General features: G+C 41.7%; 1 protein-coding gene across 1 annotated transcript; it reads right to left on the bottom strand.

Annotated features, from left to right (window-relative positions):
• Positions 1-16,430: 16,430 nt before the first annotated feature.
• On the bottom strand, positions 16,431-17,815 carry LOC147975851 (uncharacterized). The gene is made up of 2 exons (XM_087520607.1): positions 17,500-17,815; positions 16,431-17,386 (listed from the first exon to the last, which is right to left on the bottom strand). Exons 1-2 carry the CDS (start codon positions 17,813-17,815, stop codon positions 16,431-16,433), a joined length of 1,272 nt encoding a protein of 423 aa, XP_087376733.1.
• Positions 17,816-18,643: the final 828 nt, after the last annotated feature.

The following is an 18,643-nucleotide window of genomic DNA, read 5'->3' as shown; positions in this document are numbered from 1 at the left end:
GGGTGCCTGTCCGACATTATGTCGTCCGGACCATTATCCTTGATAGAATTTGTTTGTTCAGTTTGATTATCCGGATTTCCATTGTCCGGCAGCGGTTCGCCCTGCTCCAGCGCTGGGTCTATGTGATCGTTATTTCTGTCGAGGCGGGATTTGGGGCGGCACTTGCGTCGCCGCTTTGACTGCTTCTCGAGGGAACAAGCCTTCGGTGCGTCCTTCCGCTCCTCGTCGTCATCTTTTGGTGTGTTCACCATGTATACGTCATATGACGAGGTGGTTTTCCAGGGCCCAATAGGCGCTGGTTCTTCATCGTCTCCTGCATCGGCGTCCATACCGTCGATGTCTTCGGAGTCGAAGTCGAGCATGTCGGTTAAATCGTCGACAGTGGCTACAAAGTGGGTGGTGGGTGGGCTTTGAATTTCCTCATCGTCCTTATCCCAACCTTCCTGACCGTAGGCCGGCCAGGGCTCTCCTGATAAAGAGAGAGACTTTAGTGTCTTCAAAATATCGCCGAAAGGCGAGTGCTGAAAGATGTCCGCCGCAGTAAACTCCATGATCGGCACCCAATCGGATTCGATCGGCAGGGGCGCGGAGGGTTCGGAGTCCGGAGAGGAGTCCGGCTCCTTGAAGTCATGAGTCTCGCGGAGTGCGGGGCTGGTGTTGGGCTCGATCGCCATTGGGATCGCAGCCCCCGAGGCGGCGTCCAACCACCCATCCTCGATCGGCGCAGTTGGCTCCGAATTAAGGGTCGAAGCCGATGCGGGTGCGGCCTCCAGGGCACTGTTCGGCAGCAGAGCTAGATCATGCTCGTCGTGACAGTGCGGCGCGCTCGGCAGTGGCTCGAATCCGTCGAAGATCAAGTCCCCGCGGATGTCAGCCGTGTAGTTTAAACTTCCAAATCTGACCTGACGGCCAGGGGCATAGCTTTCGATCTGCTCCAGATGGCCAAGTGAATTGGCCCGCAGTGCGAAGCCGCCGAAGACGAAGATCTGTCTGGGGAGGAAGGTCTCACCCTGGACTGCATCGCTATTGATGATCGTAGGAGCCATCAAGCCTAACGGCGACGACATAGAGGAACTCTCAATGAAAGCACCAATGTCGGTATCAAAACTGGCAGATCTCCGGTAGGGGGTCCCGAACTGTGCGTCTAGGCCGGATGGTAACAGGAGGCAAGGGACACGAAGTTTTACCCAGGTTCGGGCCCTCTTGATGGAGGTAAAACCCTACGTCCTGCTTGATTAATATTGATGATATGGGTAGTACAAGAGTAGATCTACCAAGAGATCGGAGAGGCTAAACCCTAGAAGCTAGCCTATGGTGTTATTGTTGTTCTGCATGTTGTCCTACGGACTAAAACCCTCCGGTTTATATAGACACCAGAGAGGGTTAGGGTTACACAAAGTCGGTTACAATGGTAGGAGATCCACATATCCGTATCGCCAAGCATGCCTTCCACGCCAAGGAAAGCCCCTCCCGAACACGGGACGAAGTCTTCAATCTTGTATCTTCATAGTCCAGGAGTCCGGCTGAAGGTATAGTCCGGCCATCCGGACACCCCCTAATCCAGGACTCCCTCAGCTGTAATAACCTATTTTGTAAAACTAGGCCACAATAACCATGGGCTACATATTTACTGTAGTGACCCTGGGCCTCCTATGAGCCATAGAAACAATGGGCCTTCTACGGGCCGTAAAAATAATGGGCCTTCTACGGGGCATAGAAACAATGGGCCTTCTACGGGCCGTATCATCAATGGGCCTTCTACGGGCCATATGATCGATTGGCCAAACATGCGCCAATAATAGACCACATTATGGGCCATAAACGGGCCAGAGTTGGAATCGTCCGTTCATGGGCCGACCATAACGGGTCATCGTTAATCGGCTGTATTTGATGATGCTATGAAAATGGCCCAACAGATTAATCGACCACAAACGGGCCGAATGTAACCACAGGCTGAATTTGGCCCACAAGCAGAAAAGGACAGTAACGGGCCGTAAGTAACCGAATGCTGGAAATGAGCCCAAGAATAAATGGGCCTTGAGAAGGCCGAAAGATAACATAGGATGGAAACGGACCAACGGAATAATGGGTCGTTAATGGGTATAAAGTGATACACTGTTCATTACAGGCCAATTTCACCATGGGCCGTTAATGGGCCAAGAGTTACAAAGGGCCTCATATGGGCCGAAAGACATCATGGGGCATACATGGGCCGGAAGTTAAAATGGGTTAGAATCATATTGGACGGCCTAGATGACGCTACTAGGCCTAATTCGGATAGGCCGTAACGAGCCTTGGGTTAGCGGGCTGTAAATGGGCTCTATGTGAACATGTCGTTAACAGGCTTTCCGTGGGCCGGCCCGCTACCTTTTGACCAAGTCAAATGGGTGGGACTTTTCACAGGAATGGGTCTCTATTGGGCCGTGCCACGTGTCGACATATCATAGGGGCCTTTGGTCGAATGATTGGATGACATCTGTCCCAACGGTGAGCCGACACGTGTTTCCTATAGCCAATGATGATTTTACACATGGAAAATCCCCATTGGTCCGGACTATTAATGGGTTATCAGAACCAAACCATAACCCGATAGCTTAACGGCGACCCATTATGGTGGATGCCACGTGTCAGTTACCCTTGACGAAAGCACTTCCATGACGCGCCATTTATCGTCATGGAAGTGGACACTTCTATGATGATAATTTTGGTATTGTCATGGAACACTTCTACGACAACACAGGTATGACTATCTTGATTCTGTCATAAAATCATCATGGATGTACATGCATGAAAAAAGACGTGACCTACTATGACTAACACGTATCATCATGGAAGTGTATTTTTTTTGTAGTGTATGACTCAATAAAATGGAAGAATAACAACGAAATGAATACTACGTATTCACTTTGTGTTTGACTTTCGTCACTATTGTCAATTTCTTCGAACGAAGATACCGAATCAAAAGCTTTGTTTCAGCAATAAATTTTCGAGGGGTCTATTTTCTCCGCATCAATCTTCTCGACAATATGACTTCAGCAAATATTGCTCGCTCTTCTCTGCAATGCAGATATACTTTGGTGAAGTTCCTCGAACTCATCATCAGAGTCAGCATTCTCTTTGGTTGTGTATGGACTATTTATATCTACATGCACTAGCAAACAAATCAGTCCATACCTGTTTCTGTCAACTGTCTCCAAAACACAAGGTAGGCGGATATTGCACCAACAATCTCCCCCTTTTTGGACGATTGTTGACAAAAGAGATCACATCGAAGGATAGATAAATAATGTAATATAATGCGAAGAATAATAAGAGACAAGAGATAATAATGAAGATGAAGCACTCTCCCCCTAAAGATATGCATCAGAGCATGAATGGACCGGAGGGAGACAAGATTATTCTTTGTATAAGTGACATTGATTTATGATTTGATCCTTGACTTCTTTCAATGCACTCGACAGTGTCTGAGGTGATTCCTGTAACAAAATCTTCAAAAAGAATTATATTTAAGATGTGATTTTAAGGATTTATGACGAAGGATATAACATGAAGGTTTTCTCACAACACAATTTGAATCCACACGATGTGCAGGCTTCCTGCATGTTAGATATTCGATATGATCGAAGAAAGATAAAATAAGAATATGTTGCTAGGAGTCGATATGCTTCAGATGTGGTTTGATGACAAGTATAGGGGATCTATTGTAGTCCTTTCGATAAGTAAGAGTGTCAAACCCAACGAGAAGCAGAAGGAAATGATAAGCGGTTTTCAGCAAGGTATTCTCTGCAAGCACTGAAATTATAGGTAACAGATAGTTTTGTGATAAGATAATTGGTAACGAGCAACAAGTAACAAAAGTAAATAAAGTGCAGCAAGGTGGCCCAATCCTTTTGTAGCAAAGGACAAGCCTGGACAAATTCTTATATAGAGAAAAGCGCTCCCGAGGACACACGGGAATTATCGTCAAGCTAGGTTTCATCACGATCATATGATTCGCATTTGATACTTTGATAATTTGGTATGTGGGTGGACCGGTGCTTGGGTGCTGTCCTTACTTGGACAAGCATCCCACTTATGATTAACCTCTATTGCAAGCATCTGCAACTACAACAAAAGTATTAAGGTAAACCTAACCATAGCATGAAACATATGGATCCAAATCAGCCCCTTACGAAGCAACGCATAAACTAGGGTTTAAGATTCTGTCACTCTAGCAACCCATCATCTACTTATTACTTGCCAATGCCTTCCTCTAGGCCCAAATAATGGTGAAGTATAATGTAGTCGACGTTCACATAACACCACTAGAGGAGAGACAATATACATCTCATCAAAATATCGAACGAATACCATATTCACATGACTACTAATAGCAAGACTTCTCCCATGTCCTCAGGAACAAATGTAACTACTCACAAAGCATATTCATGTTCATAATCAGAGGGGTATTAATATGCATATAGGATCTAAACATATGATCTTCCAGCAAAAAACCAACTAGCATCAACTATAAGGAGTAATCAACACTACTAGCAACCCACATGTACCAATCCCAGACTTGGAGACAAGAATTCGATACAAGAGATGAACTAGGGTTTGAGAGGAGATGGTGCTGGTGAAGATGTTGATGGAGATTTACCCCCTCCCGATGAGAGGATCGTTGGTGATGACGATGGTGATGATTTCCCCCTCCTAGAGGGTAGTTTCCCCGGCAGAACAGCTCCGTCGGAGCCCTAGATTGGTTCTGCCAAGGTTCCGCCTCGTGGCGGCGGACTCTCGTCCCGAAAGCTGGCTTATGAATTTTTTTCTCATCGAAAGACTCCGTATAGCAGAAGATGGGCATCGGAGGGCCACCAGGGGGCCCACGAGGTAGGGGGGTGCGCCCAGGGGGGTAGGTCGCGCCCCCACCCTCGTGGGCAGGGTGTGGCCCCCCTGGTGAACTTCTTGCACTCAGTATTTTTTATATATTCTGAAAATGACTTCCGTGAAGTTTCAGGACTTTTGGAGCTGTGCGGAATAGGTCTCTAATATTTGCACCTTTTCCAGCCCAGAATCCCAACTACCGGCATTCTCCCTCTTTATGTAAACCTTGTAAAATAAGAGAGAATAGACATAAGTATTGTGACATAATGTGTAGTAATAGCCCATAATGCAATAAATATCGATATAAAAGCATGATGCAAAATGGACGTATCAACTCCCCGAAGCTTAGACCTCGCTTGTCCTCAAGCGAAAGCCGAAATTGAAAAGTATATCCACATGTTTAGAGATAGAGGTGTCGATAAAAATAAAATACGGACATGAGGGCATCATGATCATTCTTGGAACAACAACTTATATAATTTTTGTCATATGATCTCTTATGCCAAAGTAACAATTAAATCACAATTCAAGTATGAATCATAAACTTCATTGAAAAGTAACAAACTATAATATCGGTCATTGAAGCAATTGCAATTTATCATAACATAGGAAAGAGTCAATATAAGAGCTTTTCAGCAAGTCCACATACTCAACTATCATATAGTCTTCCACAATTGCTAACACTCACGCATGCACAAAAATCTTAATGCGAAAGAACGTCACTTTATATTGCCACTTGTGATATGGACCTTTATTATGCAGTCTGTTGCTTTTATTTCTTCCATATCACACGATCGTATAAAGCTTATTTTCTCCCACACTAATAAGTCATACATATTTAGAGAGCAATTTTTATTGCTTGCACCTGTGACAACTTACTTGGAGGATCTTACTCAATCCATAGATACGTATGGCAAAACTGCTTTAAGGGTGTTTGGAAGCACAAGTAGTATCTCTACTTGGTGCAAAGAGTTTGGCTAGCATGAGGGGGAAAGGCAAGCTCAATCATGTTGGATGATCCATGACAATATAATTTATCTCAGATGCCAGAAAACATAACCCATTAAGTTGTCTTCCTTGTCCAACGTCAACTCTTTAGCATGTCATATTTGAATGAGTGCTCACAATCATAAAAGATGTCCAAGATAGTATATTTATATGTGAAGACCTCTCTTTCTTTATTACTTCTTATTAATTGCAACGATGACCAAAACTATGTTTGACAACCCTCAACAACTTTTAATCATCATACTCTTTATATCTGAGCTCATTACTCTCCATAAGATCCATATGATCTCTTTTATTTATTTTTATCCTTTCTCTTTTATTTTATTCACTTAGAATCATGGCAAAATAATCAAGCCCTTGACTCAACACTAATCTTTATTATATATAGCTCACGGACTCGATTACATAGAAGGATCATAAAGCAAAACTCACAACTAGATCATACTAAGAACTTTTATTCTACTAGATCAAGATATTATCAAAAGGATCAAACTAAGAAAAGCGGTAAAGATAAAAGTGATGGTGATACGATACCGGGGCACTCCCCCAAGGTTGGCAGTGGCCAAGGGGAGTGCCCATACCCGATGCTCAGTTCTTATTTGTTGGTGAAGAAGATGATGGTTTTGTTGATGGCGTAGGCTTCTTCCTTAATTTGCACTTGAGGACAGAATTTTGGTCCCTTAGGTCATCGATCTCCTGCTCCAGGCTCAGTATCTTTTTGCATAGTTCCTGCTTGTTTTCCTGCAAGAGGCGGAAAGGGATAAACTCGATCTTAGGTTTCTTTACTCTATCCGGGAGGATTGACTTTTTGAACTCCACATGCATGTCCCCAGGTTGAGGTAATGGGAGCTCATCTTCTTCTGAGCTCGTATCCTCCCTTCCCTTGGGTTCATAGTCCTCTTCTTCTTCCGTAGTCCAACCATAATGCTCCACATCCCCATGGACCTTAGGATCTGCAAGGTAATCAGCCACATAGCTTTCTCCTTCCGAATCCTGGGATGACAGGTTGCTCTAATCTGCAGCAGGACAGCTTGAAACAAAGATAGGAGATATTTGTGTGATACGGGAGTCAAAACCTGTGAGAGATTATATAGTGAATTTTTACCGACCAAAATACGTAACGTGTAAGAAAACGGAGTCCGGAGAGCACACGAGGTGCCCACGAGGTAGGGGGCGCGCCCTCCACCCTCGTGGAGCCCTCGTGTCCTTCCCGGACTGCTTCTCATTTTTCTATTGTGCTAAATATTCCAAAACAGTAGAAAATTGCCATTAGAACTGTTTTGGAGTCGGTTTACTTACCGTACCGCATACCTATTCCTTTTTGGAGTCTGAAACATTCCGGAAAGTGTCCCTTATGTATTCCTCCAGGGTTACGGTTTCAATAACATTGGTTTCAACATTTAAAGGTTTACCTGAGATATAATGTTTAATTCTTTGACCGTTCACCACCCTCGGATTTGTGCCTTCGAAGTTGTTGATTTTTATGGCACCAGAACGATAGACCTCCTCGATAATGTAAGGACCTTCCCATTTAGAGAGAAGTTTTCCTGCAAAAAAATCTTAAACGAGAGTTGTATAGCAATACATAATAACCTACATTAAACTCACACTTTTGTATTCTTTTTTAATGCCATATTTTAACTTTTTCTTTAAATAATTTGGCATTCTCATAGGCTTGGGTCCTCCATTCATCAAGTGAGCTAATGTCAAATAACCTCTTCTCTCCGGCAAGTTTGAAATCATAATTGAGCTCTTTAATAGCCCAATAAGCCTTATGTTCTAGTTCCAGAGGTAAGTGACATGCTTTTCCATAGACCATTTTATGCAGAGACATACCCATAAGATTTTTATATGCAGTTCTATAGGCCCATAATGCATCATCAAGTTTCTTGGACCAATTCTTTTTAGATCTATTAACAGTCTTATGCAAAATTAATTTGAGTTCTCTATTTCTCAATTGTACTTGACCACTAGATTGTGGGTGATAAGGAGATGCAATTATATGATTAACATCATATTTAGCAAGCATTTTTACGGAAAGCACCATGAATAAAATGTGAACCACCATCAGTCATTAAATATCTAGAGACTCCAAACCTTGGAAAACTAACTTCTTTAAGCATCTTAATAGAGGTGTTATGATCAGCACTACTAGTTGGAATAGCTTCTACCCACTTAGTAACGTAATCAACAACAACTAAAATATGTGTATATCCATTAGAGGCAGGAAAAGGTCCCATATAATTAAAGCCCCAAACATCAAATGGTTCAATAACAAGTGAACAATTCATAGGAATTTCTTGACGTCTACTATTATTACCAATTCTTTGACATTCGTCACAAGACAAGACAAACTTACAGGCATCCTTGAAGAGAGTAGGCCAATAAAAACCGGATTGCAATAGCTTGTGTGCAGTTCTATCTCCATCATGGTGTCCTCCATAAGCCTCAGAGTGACACTTGCGTAGGATCTGTTCCTGTTCATGCTCAGGTACACAACGTCTAATAACACCATCTACTCCTTCTTTATAAAGATGTGGGTCATCCCAAAAGTAATGTCTCAAATCATAGAAGAACTTTTTCTTTTGATGGTATGTGAAACTAGGTGGTATAAATTTAGCAACAATATAATTAGCATAATCAGCATACCATGGAGCAGTACGAGAAGCATTTATGACATTTAATTATTCATCTGGAAAGCTATCATCAATAGGTAGTGGGTCATCAAGAACATTCTCTAGCCTAGACAAGTTGTCTACAACGGGGTTCTCAGCTCCCTTTCTATAAATAATATGCAAATCAAATTCTTGTAGCGAGAGAACCCATCTAATGAGTCTAGGTTTAGCATCTTTCGTTTCTTAATAGCAGCATGATCCGTGTGAATAGTTCCTTTAGAATCAACAATATAAAGTGTGAACTTATCACAAGAAAATAGAACTGCTAAGAATTCTTTTTAAGTAGTGGCATAATTTCTCTGAGCATTGTCTAGAGTTTTACTAGCATATTGAATGACATTTAATTTCTTATGAACTCTTTGCCCTAGAATAGCACCTACATCATAATCACTAGCATCACACATAATTTCAAAGGGTAAATTCCAATCAGGTGGCTGAACAATAGGTGCAGATATCAATGCTTTCCTAAGTATTTCAAATGCTTCTACGCAATCATCATCAAAAACAAATGGTATATATTTTTGTAATAAATTAGTCAGAGGCCGAGAAATTTTTGAGAAGTCCTTAATGAACCTTCTATAAAAACCGGCATGACCAATGAAACTTCTTATACCTTTGATCTCCTTGGGACATGGCATCTTTTCAATAGCATCAACCTTAGCTTTATCAACTCCAATACCTCTTTCAGGAACTTTATGCCCCAAGACAATACCTTCATTAACCATAAAGTGGCACTTCTCCCAATTCAAGACAAGGTTAGTTTCTTCACATCTCTGCAAAACTTGATCAAGGTTGCTTAAGCAATCATCAAAAGAGGATCCATAGACGGAGAAATCGTCCATGAAAACCTCACAAATCTTTTCACAAAAGTCAGAGAATATAGCCGTCATGCATATTTGGAGGGTAGCAGGTGCATTACATAAACCAAAAGGCATACATCTATAAGCAAAAGTACCAAACGGGCAAGTAAAAGTGGTCTTAGATTGATCATCAGCTGACACAGGTATTTGAGAGAAACCAGAATAACCATCTAGAAAGAAAAAATGCGTATGTTTGGATAGTCTTTCTATCATTTGATCAATAAAAGGTAAGGGGTAATGATCTTTTTTAGTAGCCTTATTTAATTTGCGGAAATCAATTACCATCCTATAACCTGTAATAATTCTTTGCGGAATCAATTCATCTTTATCATTAGGAACGACAGTAAAACCTCCCTTTTTAGGGACACAATGGACGGGACTTACCCACTGACTATCAGCAATGGGATAAATTATACCTGCCTCAAGGAGCTTTAGTATTTCCTTTCTTACCACTTCTTTCATCTTAGGATTCAGCCATCGTTGGTGATCATGAACTGGTTTGGCATCTTTCTCCAAATTTATTTTGTGTTGACATAGTGTGGGACTAATGCCCTTAAGATCATCAAGAGTATATCCAATAGCAGCACGGTGCTTCTTCAGAGTTTTCAATAATCTCTCTTCTTCATGCTCTAAAAGGTTAGCACTAATAATAACAGGATATATCTTTTTCTCATCAAGGTAAGCATATTTAAGAGTATCAGGTAGCGGTTTGAGCTCAAACACGGGATCACCCTTGGGTGGAGGAGGATCCCCTAGGATTTCAATAGGCAAATTGTGTTTCAGGATGGGTTCCTGTTTAAAGAATACTTCATCTATTTCCCTTCTTTCATTCATAAACATATCATTTTCATGGTCTAGCAAATATTGTTCTAAAGGATCACTAGGAGGCATGGAAATAGAAGCAAGACCAATAATTTCATCTTTACTAGGCAATTCCTCTTCACGGTGTTGTCTACGAAATTTAGAGAAATTAAATTCATGAGACATATCACCTAAACCAATAGTAACAACATCATTTTCGCAATCTATCTTAGCATTAACTGTGTTCAAGAAGGGTCTACCAAATATAATGGGACAAAAGCTATCTTGTGGGGAACCAAGAACAAGAAAATCAGTAGGATATTTAGTTTTCCCACACAAGACTTCAACATCTCTAACAATTCCCATTGGTGAAATAGTATCTCTATTGGCAAGTTTAATTGTGACATCAATATCTTCTAACTCAGCAGGTGCAATATCTTCTAAGTCAATATACATAGCACTAGCACCAGCACCCATATCACATAAGCCATGATAACAATGATCTCCTATTTTAACAGAAATAACAAGCATGCCTACCACAGGTTTATGTTTATCTTTAGCACAACGTTTAGCAATTCTAGCAGTCTCATCACAGAAATGAATAACATGCCCATCAATATTATCAGACAAGAGATCTTTAACAATAGAAATATTAGGTTCAACTTTAATTTGCTCAGGAGGTGTATAGGTTCTAATATTGCTTTTACGAACCATAGTTGAAGCTTTATCATGATCTTTTATCCTAACAGGAAAAGGTGGTTTCTCGACATAAGCAGTAGGAACAATAGGATCATTATAAGTGACAATCTTTTCTTCAACTTTAATTGGTGCAGCTACTTTTAATTCTATGGGAGGATGATATTTAAACCACTTCTCCCTAGGGAGATCAACATGAGTAGCAAAAGATTCACAGAAAGAAGCTACTATTTCAGAGTCAAGTCCATATTTAGTGCTAAATTTATGGAAAAAATCGGTATCCATAAAAGATTTAACACAATCAAACTTAGGTGTCATACCTGACTTCTTACCTTCATCGAGCTCCCAATCTTTAGAGTTGCATTTAATTCTTTCCAATAAATCCCATTTGAATTCAATAGTCTTCATCATAAAAGAGCCAACACAAGAAGTATCGAGCATGGTGCGGTTGTTATCAGAAAGTTGAGCATAAATTTTTTGAATAATCATTTCTCTTGAGAGCTCATGATTGGGGCAAGAATATAACATTGATTTAAGCCTCCACCAAGATTGAGCGATGCTTTCTCCTTCACAAGGCCAAAAAATATATATATATAATTGTGATCACGACGAACAAGATGCATAGGATAAAAAATCTAATGAAATTCAAATTTCAATCGTTTGTAGTTCCGTGATCCCATATCATCACATAGCATATACCATGTCAATATGTCTCCCTTCAAAGATAGAGGGAAGACCTTCTTCTTAATAACATCATCGGGCACACCTGCAAGCTTAAATAATCCACAAACTTCATCCACATATATTAGGTGCTCATCGGGATGCATTGTTCCGTCTCCTGCAAAAGGATTAGCTAGCAGTTTTTCTATCATACCCAAAGGAATCTCAAAGTAGACATTTTCATTTTCAGTAGGTTCAATAGGTTGAGGAGTAACTCTTTGCTCTTCGGGTCGGGGTGAAGATACCCCGAACAAGCCCCTCAGAGGATTACTTTCCATAGTAACAAGTGACAATAAATTTCAGCACACTATATAAAATTTTCCTTACCAAATTCCACCTACCAAAGGTGCTTCGCTCCCCGGCAACGATGCCAGAAAAGAGTATTGATGACCCACGAGTATAGGGGATCTATCGTAGTCCTTTCGATAAGTAAGAGTGTTGAACCCAACGAGGAGCAGAAGGAAATGATAAGCGGTTTTCAGCAAGGTATTCTCTGCAAGCACAGAAATTATAGGTAATAGATAGTTTTGTGATAAGATAATTGGTAACGAGCAACAAGTAACAAAAGTAAATAAAGTGCAGCAAGGTGTCCCAATCCTTTTTGTAGCAAAGGAAAAGCCTTTACAAATTCTTATATAGAGAAAAGCGCTCCCGAGGACACATGGGAATTATCCTCAAGCTAGGTTTCATCATGATCATATGATTCGCGTTCAGTACTTTGATAATTTGGTATGTGGGTGGACCGGTGCTTGGGTGCTATCCTTACTTGGACAAGCATCCCACTTATGATTAACCTCTATTGCAAGCATCCACAACTACAACAAAAGTATTAAGGTAAACCTAACCATAGCATGAAACATATGGATCCAAATCAGCTCCTTATGAAGCAACGCATAAACTGGGGTTTAAGCTTCTGTCACTCTAGCAATCCATCATCTACTTATTACTTCCCAATGCCTTCCTCTAGGCCCAAATAATGGTGAAGTGTCATGTAGTCGACGTTCACATAACACCACTAGAGGTGAGACAACATACATCTCATCAAAATATCGAACGAATACCAAATTCACATGACGACTAATAGCAAGACTTCTCCCATGTCCTCAGGAACAAACGTAACTACTCACAAAGCATATTCATGTTCATAATCAGAGGGGTATTAATATGCATATAGGATCTGAGCATATGATCTTCCACCAAATAAACCAACTAGCATCAACTACTAGGAGTAATCAACACTACTAGCAACCCATAGGTACCAATCCTAGACTTGGAGACAAGAATTGGATACAAGAGATGAACTAGGGTTTGAGAGGAGATGGTGCTGGTGAAGATGTTGATGGAGATTGACACCCTCCCGGTGAGAGGATCATTGGTGATGATGATGGCGATGATTTCCCCTCCCGGAAGCAAGTTTCCCCGGCAGAACAGCTCCGCCGGAGCCCTAGATTGGTTCCGCCTCGTGGCGGCGGAGTCTCGTCCCGAAAGCTGGCTTATGATTTTTTTCTCATCGGAAGACTCCATATAGCAAAAGATGGGCATCGGAGGGCCACCAGGGGGCCCACGAGGTAGGAGGCGCGCCCAGGGGGGTAGGTCGCGCCCCCACCCTCGTGGGCAGGGTGTGGCCCCCCTGGTGAACTTCTTGCACTCAGTATTTTTTATATATTCTGAAAATGACTTCCGTGAAGTTTCAGGACTTTTGGAGCTGTGCGGAATAGGTCTCTAATATTTGCACCTTTTCCAGCCCAGAATCCCAACTACCGGCATTCTCCCTCTTTATGTAAACCTTGTAAAATAAGAGAGAATAGACATAAGTATTGTGACATAATGTGTAGTAATAGCCCATAATGCAATAAATATCGATATAAAAGCATGATGCAAAATGGACGTACCATGGTTTTCCTACGAAACAGAAGATAATAAGAGAAATAATTGCGAGGAAAAACCCTTTGTTAGTGAGACATATAGCCATCACAACATAAGGCATAAGAACTTAGACTGACATTCTCTTCCTGTAAGGTTAGATAATGAAGGATAACAATCAGAACATATCCAACCACAATAGATATAATTCATTTAGTACTCGAAGTACTTCTCCCCCTTAGTATCATCACCTGATGATTTCCCGTTCCTCTTCGAGGAGAAAATATATTTCCCTGTAAGATAGTTATTGAGGACAATTATTGCAAGGGAAAATCACATTCGATGGTGCCTGCAAACAAATAGCACGAAGCAAATAACATAGCAGGAGGGGGTTATTAACCTTACATGGTGACTGACTATTTCAACACCACAGGCGGTGCGTTAAGTTCTTCAAGAAAATTGCTCGAGGGAAGCCAAATGTTCGACTACAAAAAGTAAAGTGCGAAAAAAACACCCTGCAAAAACCCCAATAATCTAACACTTGATGTAATTCTCCCCCTTTTCTTCAAGAAGTGTCATAACGTAAAGAGATAACATACGTGGAACTACTCTTCTGGCGTATCCTCCGAATATAATTAAAACCACTTGGCAAATCAGAATCCGCGGAGTGAGGAATGGTCAAGGCTGAAGCTGGAGTAGCAGCATGGGCCCTTGAGGAACTGGCAGGGCGAGCGTATGGCTTGTATATCAGTGTTCCTACGGTGTCTTCAATTTCATCATCATGTCCGACAAACAACAAGCCTATTAATGCAGAATGATTAGGGAGCACTGGAGTTTGTCGTTAGATGCGAGGAATAGAAAGCAAGTCTAGGTAGTCATAACCCTTCTTGATGCCCAAGGCAAATACTTGCTTGCAAGAATAGTGTTGTCTCAGCAGAGTCCAGGAGCGGTTCTTTGCTTCCTTCTCGTATAGAAGAATTGGCGAGTATGATTGTGAAGTAAATTTAGCTCAATCATCAACTCAAGCTTCTCCTTTCTGTTCAGTTCAATGTGGCTTTCTAGTGTATGCTATGTGCGAATGAAAATCTCATAAAGATATGGATTATCCTCACGAGGTATTTCAACCCTGGCTTTCTTGATCTTTGGTGCATTTTCAGATGCAGACGGAGTGGCAGCATCAACGGGTTCCTTCCCTTTTTTCAATATCCTTCACTATGCATAGAATGTAACAAACTGGTGGCATGAATAGCTTGGGAATATAAGCCGAGAAAAATTTTCATGAGTGAGTTGCTCGATTGCAAGCATGATCCATGGAGCATAAGGTTTCAATGACTGAGGGCTGCCAGCTGCACATGCGAGGTTTAGAATGAAAAGTTCAGGAATATCAAACTTAATTCCTCGAGACATGGCCAGAAGTGCATTTCCCACAATGCCTTTGATGGAATTATGTTTGTTCATTGGTGTGAGAGTATTGCATAGAATGTGAATTAACACTTTATTGTCATAGGCCAACTTCTTTGGATCTACATCAATGCATTCATCACCAACCATGGTGGGATCCATTAGAATGTGGAGTTGTGCTTCAGACACTTCCCAGAAATGCAACCCGTGTTCTCTATCATTCTCAAATTCACACCGAGGAAGATTTATCTTGGTCAAAAATTGATCTGCTGAGAACATGATCTTTTCTTTGCCTGTCATCCAATCGAGAATCCATGATGATGTGTTCCCAAACTCTCCTGGGATACACAATGTGGCATAAAACTGAAGGATAATTTCTTTGTTCCAGCCATGATTGAAGCACATGAATCCTTTCATGAGAGCTTGTTTAATATGCTCGATGGCATGGTGAAAACATGGCACTTCTTCGAGCTTAGTGAAGTTTAATATCTTGTGATTGAATATCCCATTCTTGTCAAACAAGATCCAAGCATAATAAACTGCTTGTTCTTCAGCCCAAAACTTCGTTGATAGTGAAGTTCTTTCTCCTTCATAGGGGCTTGTCGCAAAAAATGCTAGCTTCGAGAGATGAAGTTGTTCATTAAATGCAGGACCATTGGGGCCATACTCAGCAGGAAACAATGGAAATGATTCCTGGGATTTTTCCAAATCTCTTCATTGCTAATTTCCATCTGCTGAACATCATCAGAAGCTGGCACATTTTCATTAATTGGCTTTAGTGGACAAAGGGGCCTTTTCATTTTCTCGGTCGCAGATCACATGGGAGCACTGGTCTGACCTTCATTTATGTGCCCTAGAACTCCTTCAGCGGCTTTGTGGCTATCGGGCACTGGGATCTCTTCCTTCGATGAACATTCAACAGTGGGAGGTACGACAACTTCTTCAGACACTTGGGTCACAACTACTTCTCCTTCGGTTTGTTGAGGTAAAACAGGTGGTACTTCTTGTTCATGAGCCATTGTCTCTTCATCTTTCTTTTCTTCTTGTTCTAGGTGTGAAGCCAAAGAACTAGGAGTAGGGTCAACCTCCATCTGGGTGGGGGCACCAGATGGGGTGACCGGGGTGGTATTTCCTCGGGAAACAACTTGCTCCCCCTCAACCTTATCATCCTCCTTGATGGATCCAGAGGGCTCAAGTTGCATATCCTTCAGAGGCGATGAAACAACCTTTTCTACGTAATCTCTTCGTCAACTTTCTCCTCAGAGGCATGCTGCTCGGGCACGACATTATCTTTGTTAGGATTCTTCAGAAAGGTATCCATCACATCAGATTCTTGAGCAACTCAGGTAGGAATGATAACTATGGCAGGCACAACTTGTTGTATGGTTTCTTCCTTGTGAAGAGGGGTTGGTGGAATATGTTGTGGTGGAGCACTTGTGTCGACAGGAGCATCAGTTGCTACAGTTTGAATACGGTCATGTGAGATTTCCTTTGGCTTATTGACTCTTGCCTTAGCTTTTTGGCGCTTCTCTTCTTTTTCTCTTCATCGAGCAAGATCTTCTTGACACTTAATCTCATCATTTCTTCGATCACAAAGTTGAGAAACATCCATCTTCATCTTGGAGTGCCACTCAGTTTTGTTGTTCCTCATGACAGTGAGGGCTTTGGTAATCTCAAGAATCTCCTTGTTCATGTCCTTCCTTTCATAATCAGTACTGGCATCCTTTCTCATTTTCTCAAGGAGTTTCTTGTCCTTGATAGCTTGGTTCAATTCCTTGGTAATCTCTCCCAGCTCAACAAAGTGTTTTGCTACCATCTTGGTAACATCATCAGGAAGACCCAAACTGCTTAGATCAGCTGGTTTTGCATCATACGTAGCACCTTCAATGATATCAATGATAAGAGCAAAGTCATACTTTTGTTTCTCAGTGGAAGCAGGAACAATTGTCTTGTCCTTCTTAGCAGGAACAACAACTTCTTCATCAGGCAACAACTTTCTCTTGGTCGTAGGGGAAACAGAACCTGATGGTTTATCTGATGCCATGGTAGCAAGCCTTGGTAACGATCTCAATGGAGGTGAAACTTTTGCTGGAGAGGGTGTCTTATATAGCTTGTCCACAAGAGCTCGTTGATCATACATAAGAATCTCCTCGACAACATTATCATCGGAAGAATCATCAGATGAGGCAGATGCTGCCTTGTTTGATTTTCTTGCAACTGATTTCTTTCTTAAAGCTCGAGGGAAACAAACTTCCTCTTCTTCTTTTCTTTTCGGGCAAGAGGCCCGTTCCTTCTTATCTTGCATGTCTTGCTGGGTTAACTCAACATTTCTTTGTTCCACCTGATTTTTCTTTGAGGCCTTGGCTTCCCGCTTGGCCTTGGCCTTTGCTCTCTTTTCCACTTCCTCAGAAAAATCAGCAATTACCTTCAATGAATCAGCATGAGCATTAGTGGGAGGAGCTGGCCTAACCTTTTCATCATCTTCACCTAGGCAGCCCTCTGTGATGCAATCATTCCAGGGTGGAGTGAATGCGAACAAGATCAGATATTTCCTTCGGATATTTTGATAGTTGAACCACTTCTTCGTCCAATGACGTCAAATCTTCTACAACCTATTATTTCTTTTGGTGGCAGTTTCAACTCCAGGTGGACTTTTGTAAGTTTCAGGATCAAACATCTCTGTCGCGGTATTCCTCTCTCTACCGTGACCACCCTTCTTGGGATTTCCATCAGAGAACAGGGTCTTGGAATCGGTGATTTGCTCATCCTCAGGATGACAATGAGCTGAGGGAATATCTCAGATTTCTTCTTCGGCACCTTTGGCGGCTTAGATGTTTTTCTTTCAGCTAACTTTGCTCTTTCAGCCACAGGTGTCAATTGAGGTATTTCTTCCTCGGACCCAGACCGCTCTTTGGAACTATGAGCCATGACCACTCCTGAGAGAAAAACAACAATGCGAGGGAAAACAGGAAGGGGTCACAAACATGCACAGAAGCATTTTTTTACTGAAAATGACAAGTTTTCTGGAAGCAGCGAAGGAATCCATGGTATGCATATTTGAAAGATATCATCGATACAATTGTATAGCACCATAGGGCAGAGAAACAACTTATCTAATCTTTCGGAAGTATACACATAACTTAGAGAGCCCTAAAGATCTACCGCAATAAAATAAAACAGGAGGAATTGCGTCGGTAAGAATAGCCCTAGAACTGAGGAACGACAAGGCTACCTCCAGATCTAAGTTCCCTAACTTGGCAACAATGATCATCTATGGCAATGCGGGAGAGAAGATGTACCACACCAACATGACCAACGGTGGCGGGGCTTCACCGAAGTTGCACGACGAGGCACAAAGAGCGAGAGGAGGGGTTTGAGGTCGAAGAGAGAAAGAACAAAGAAGGAAGACGCCTGATGAGGGGTATATATCTCGAGGGAGAAACCGCTTCCTCCGATATCCATGGCCGAAAAGCATGGGATGTTCCACATTCAACGGATAAGATCACAATCATAAGATCGTGGGCACGTGTCCGTTGTTTCCTGCGAAAATATCGGTAGCTGAACAGAATGCCGAAGGGTTTGACGAAGGGCAAGCACCAAAACAGATGAAATTTAGAAGTTGATTTCATTCGCGACCAAGGACGTTGGATTGGAATCTTCTTCAGAGCAAGTTGCATGTTTATGATGAGGAAGAACAGAGGGAAAACATAGTGCAACCCAAAACACTAAGACAATCAAAAGGAAAACACAAAACAC

This window comes from Triticum urartu, chromosome 4A (assembly GCF_056163025.1).
Source record: "Triticum urartu cultivar PI428250 chromosome 4A, HENAU_Tu73, whole genome shotgun sequence".
NCBI classification, from domain to species: domain Eukaryota; kingdom Viridiplantae; phylum Streptophyta; class Magnoliopsida; order Poales; family Poaceae; genus Triticum; species Triticum urartu.
This window is presented reverse-complemented; position numbering and strand designations above follow the sequence as displayed.

Excerpts from the sequence above, each read along its gene's own strand:
- LOC147975851 (XM_087520607.1), bottom strand. The coding sequence starts at position 17,815 with ATGGCTCATAGTTCCAAAGAGCGGTCTGGGTCCGAGGAAGAAATACCT. Across the intron at positions 17,387-17,499 it reads GCCACCAAAAGAAATAATAG|AGGGCTGCCTAGGTGAAGAT; the intron begins GTTGTAGAAGAT and ends ATTGCATCACAG.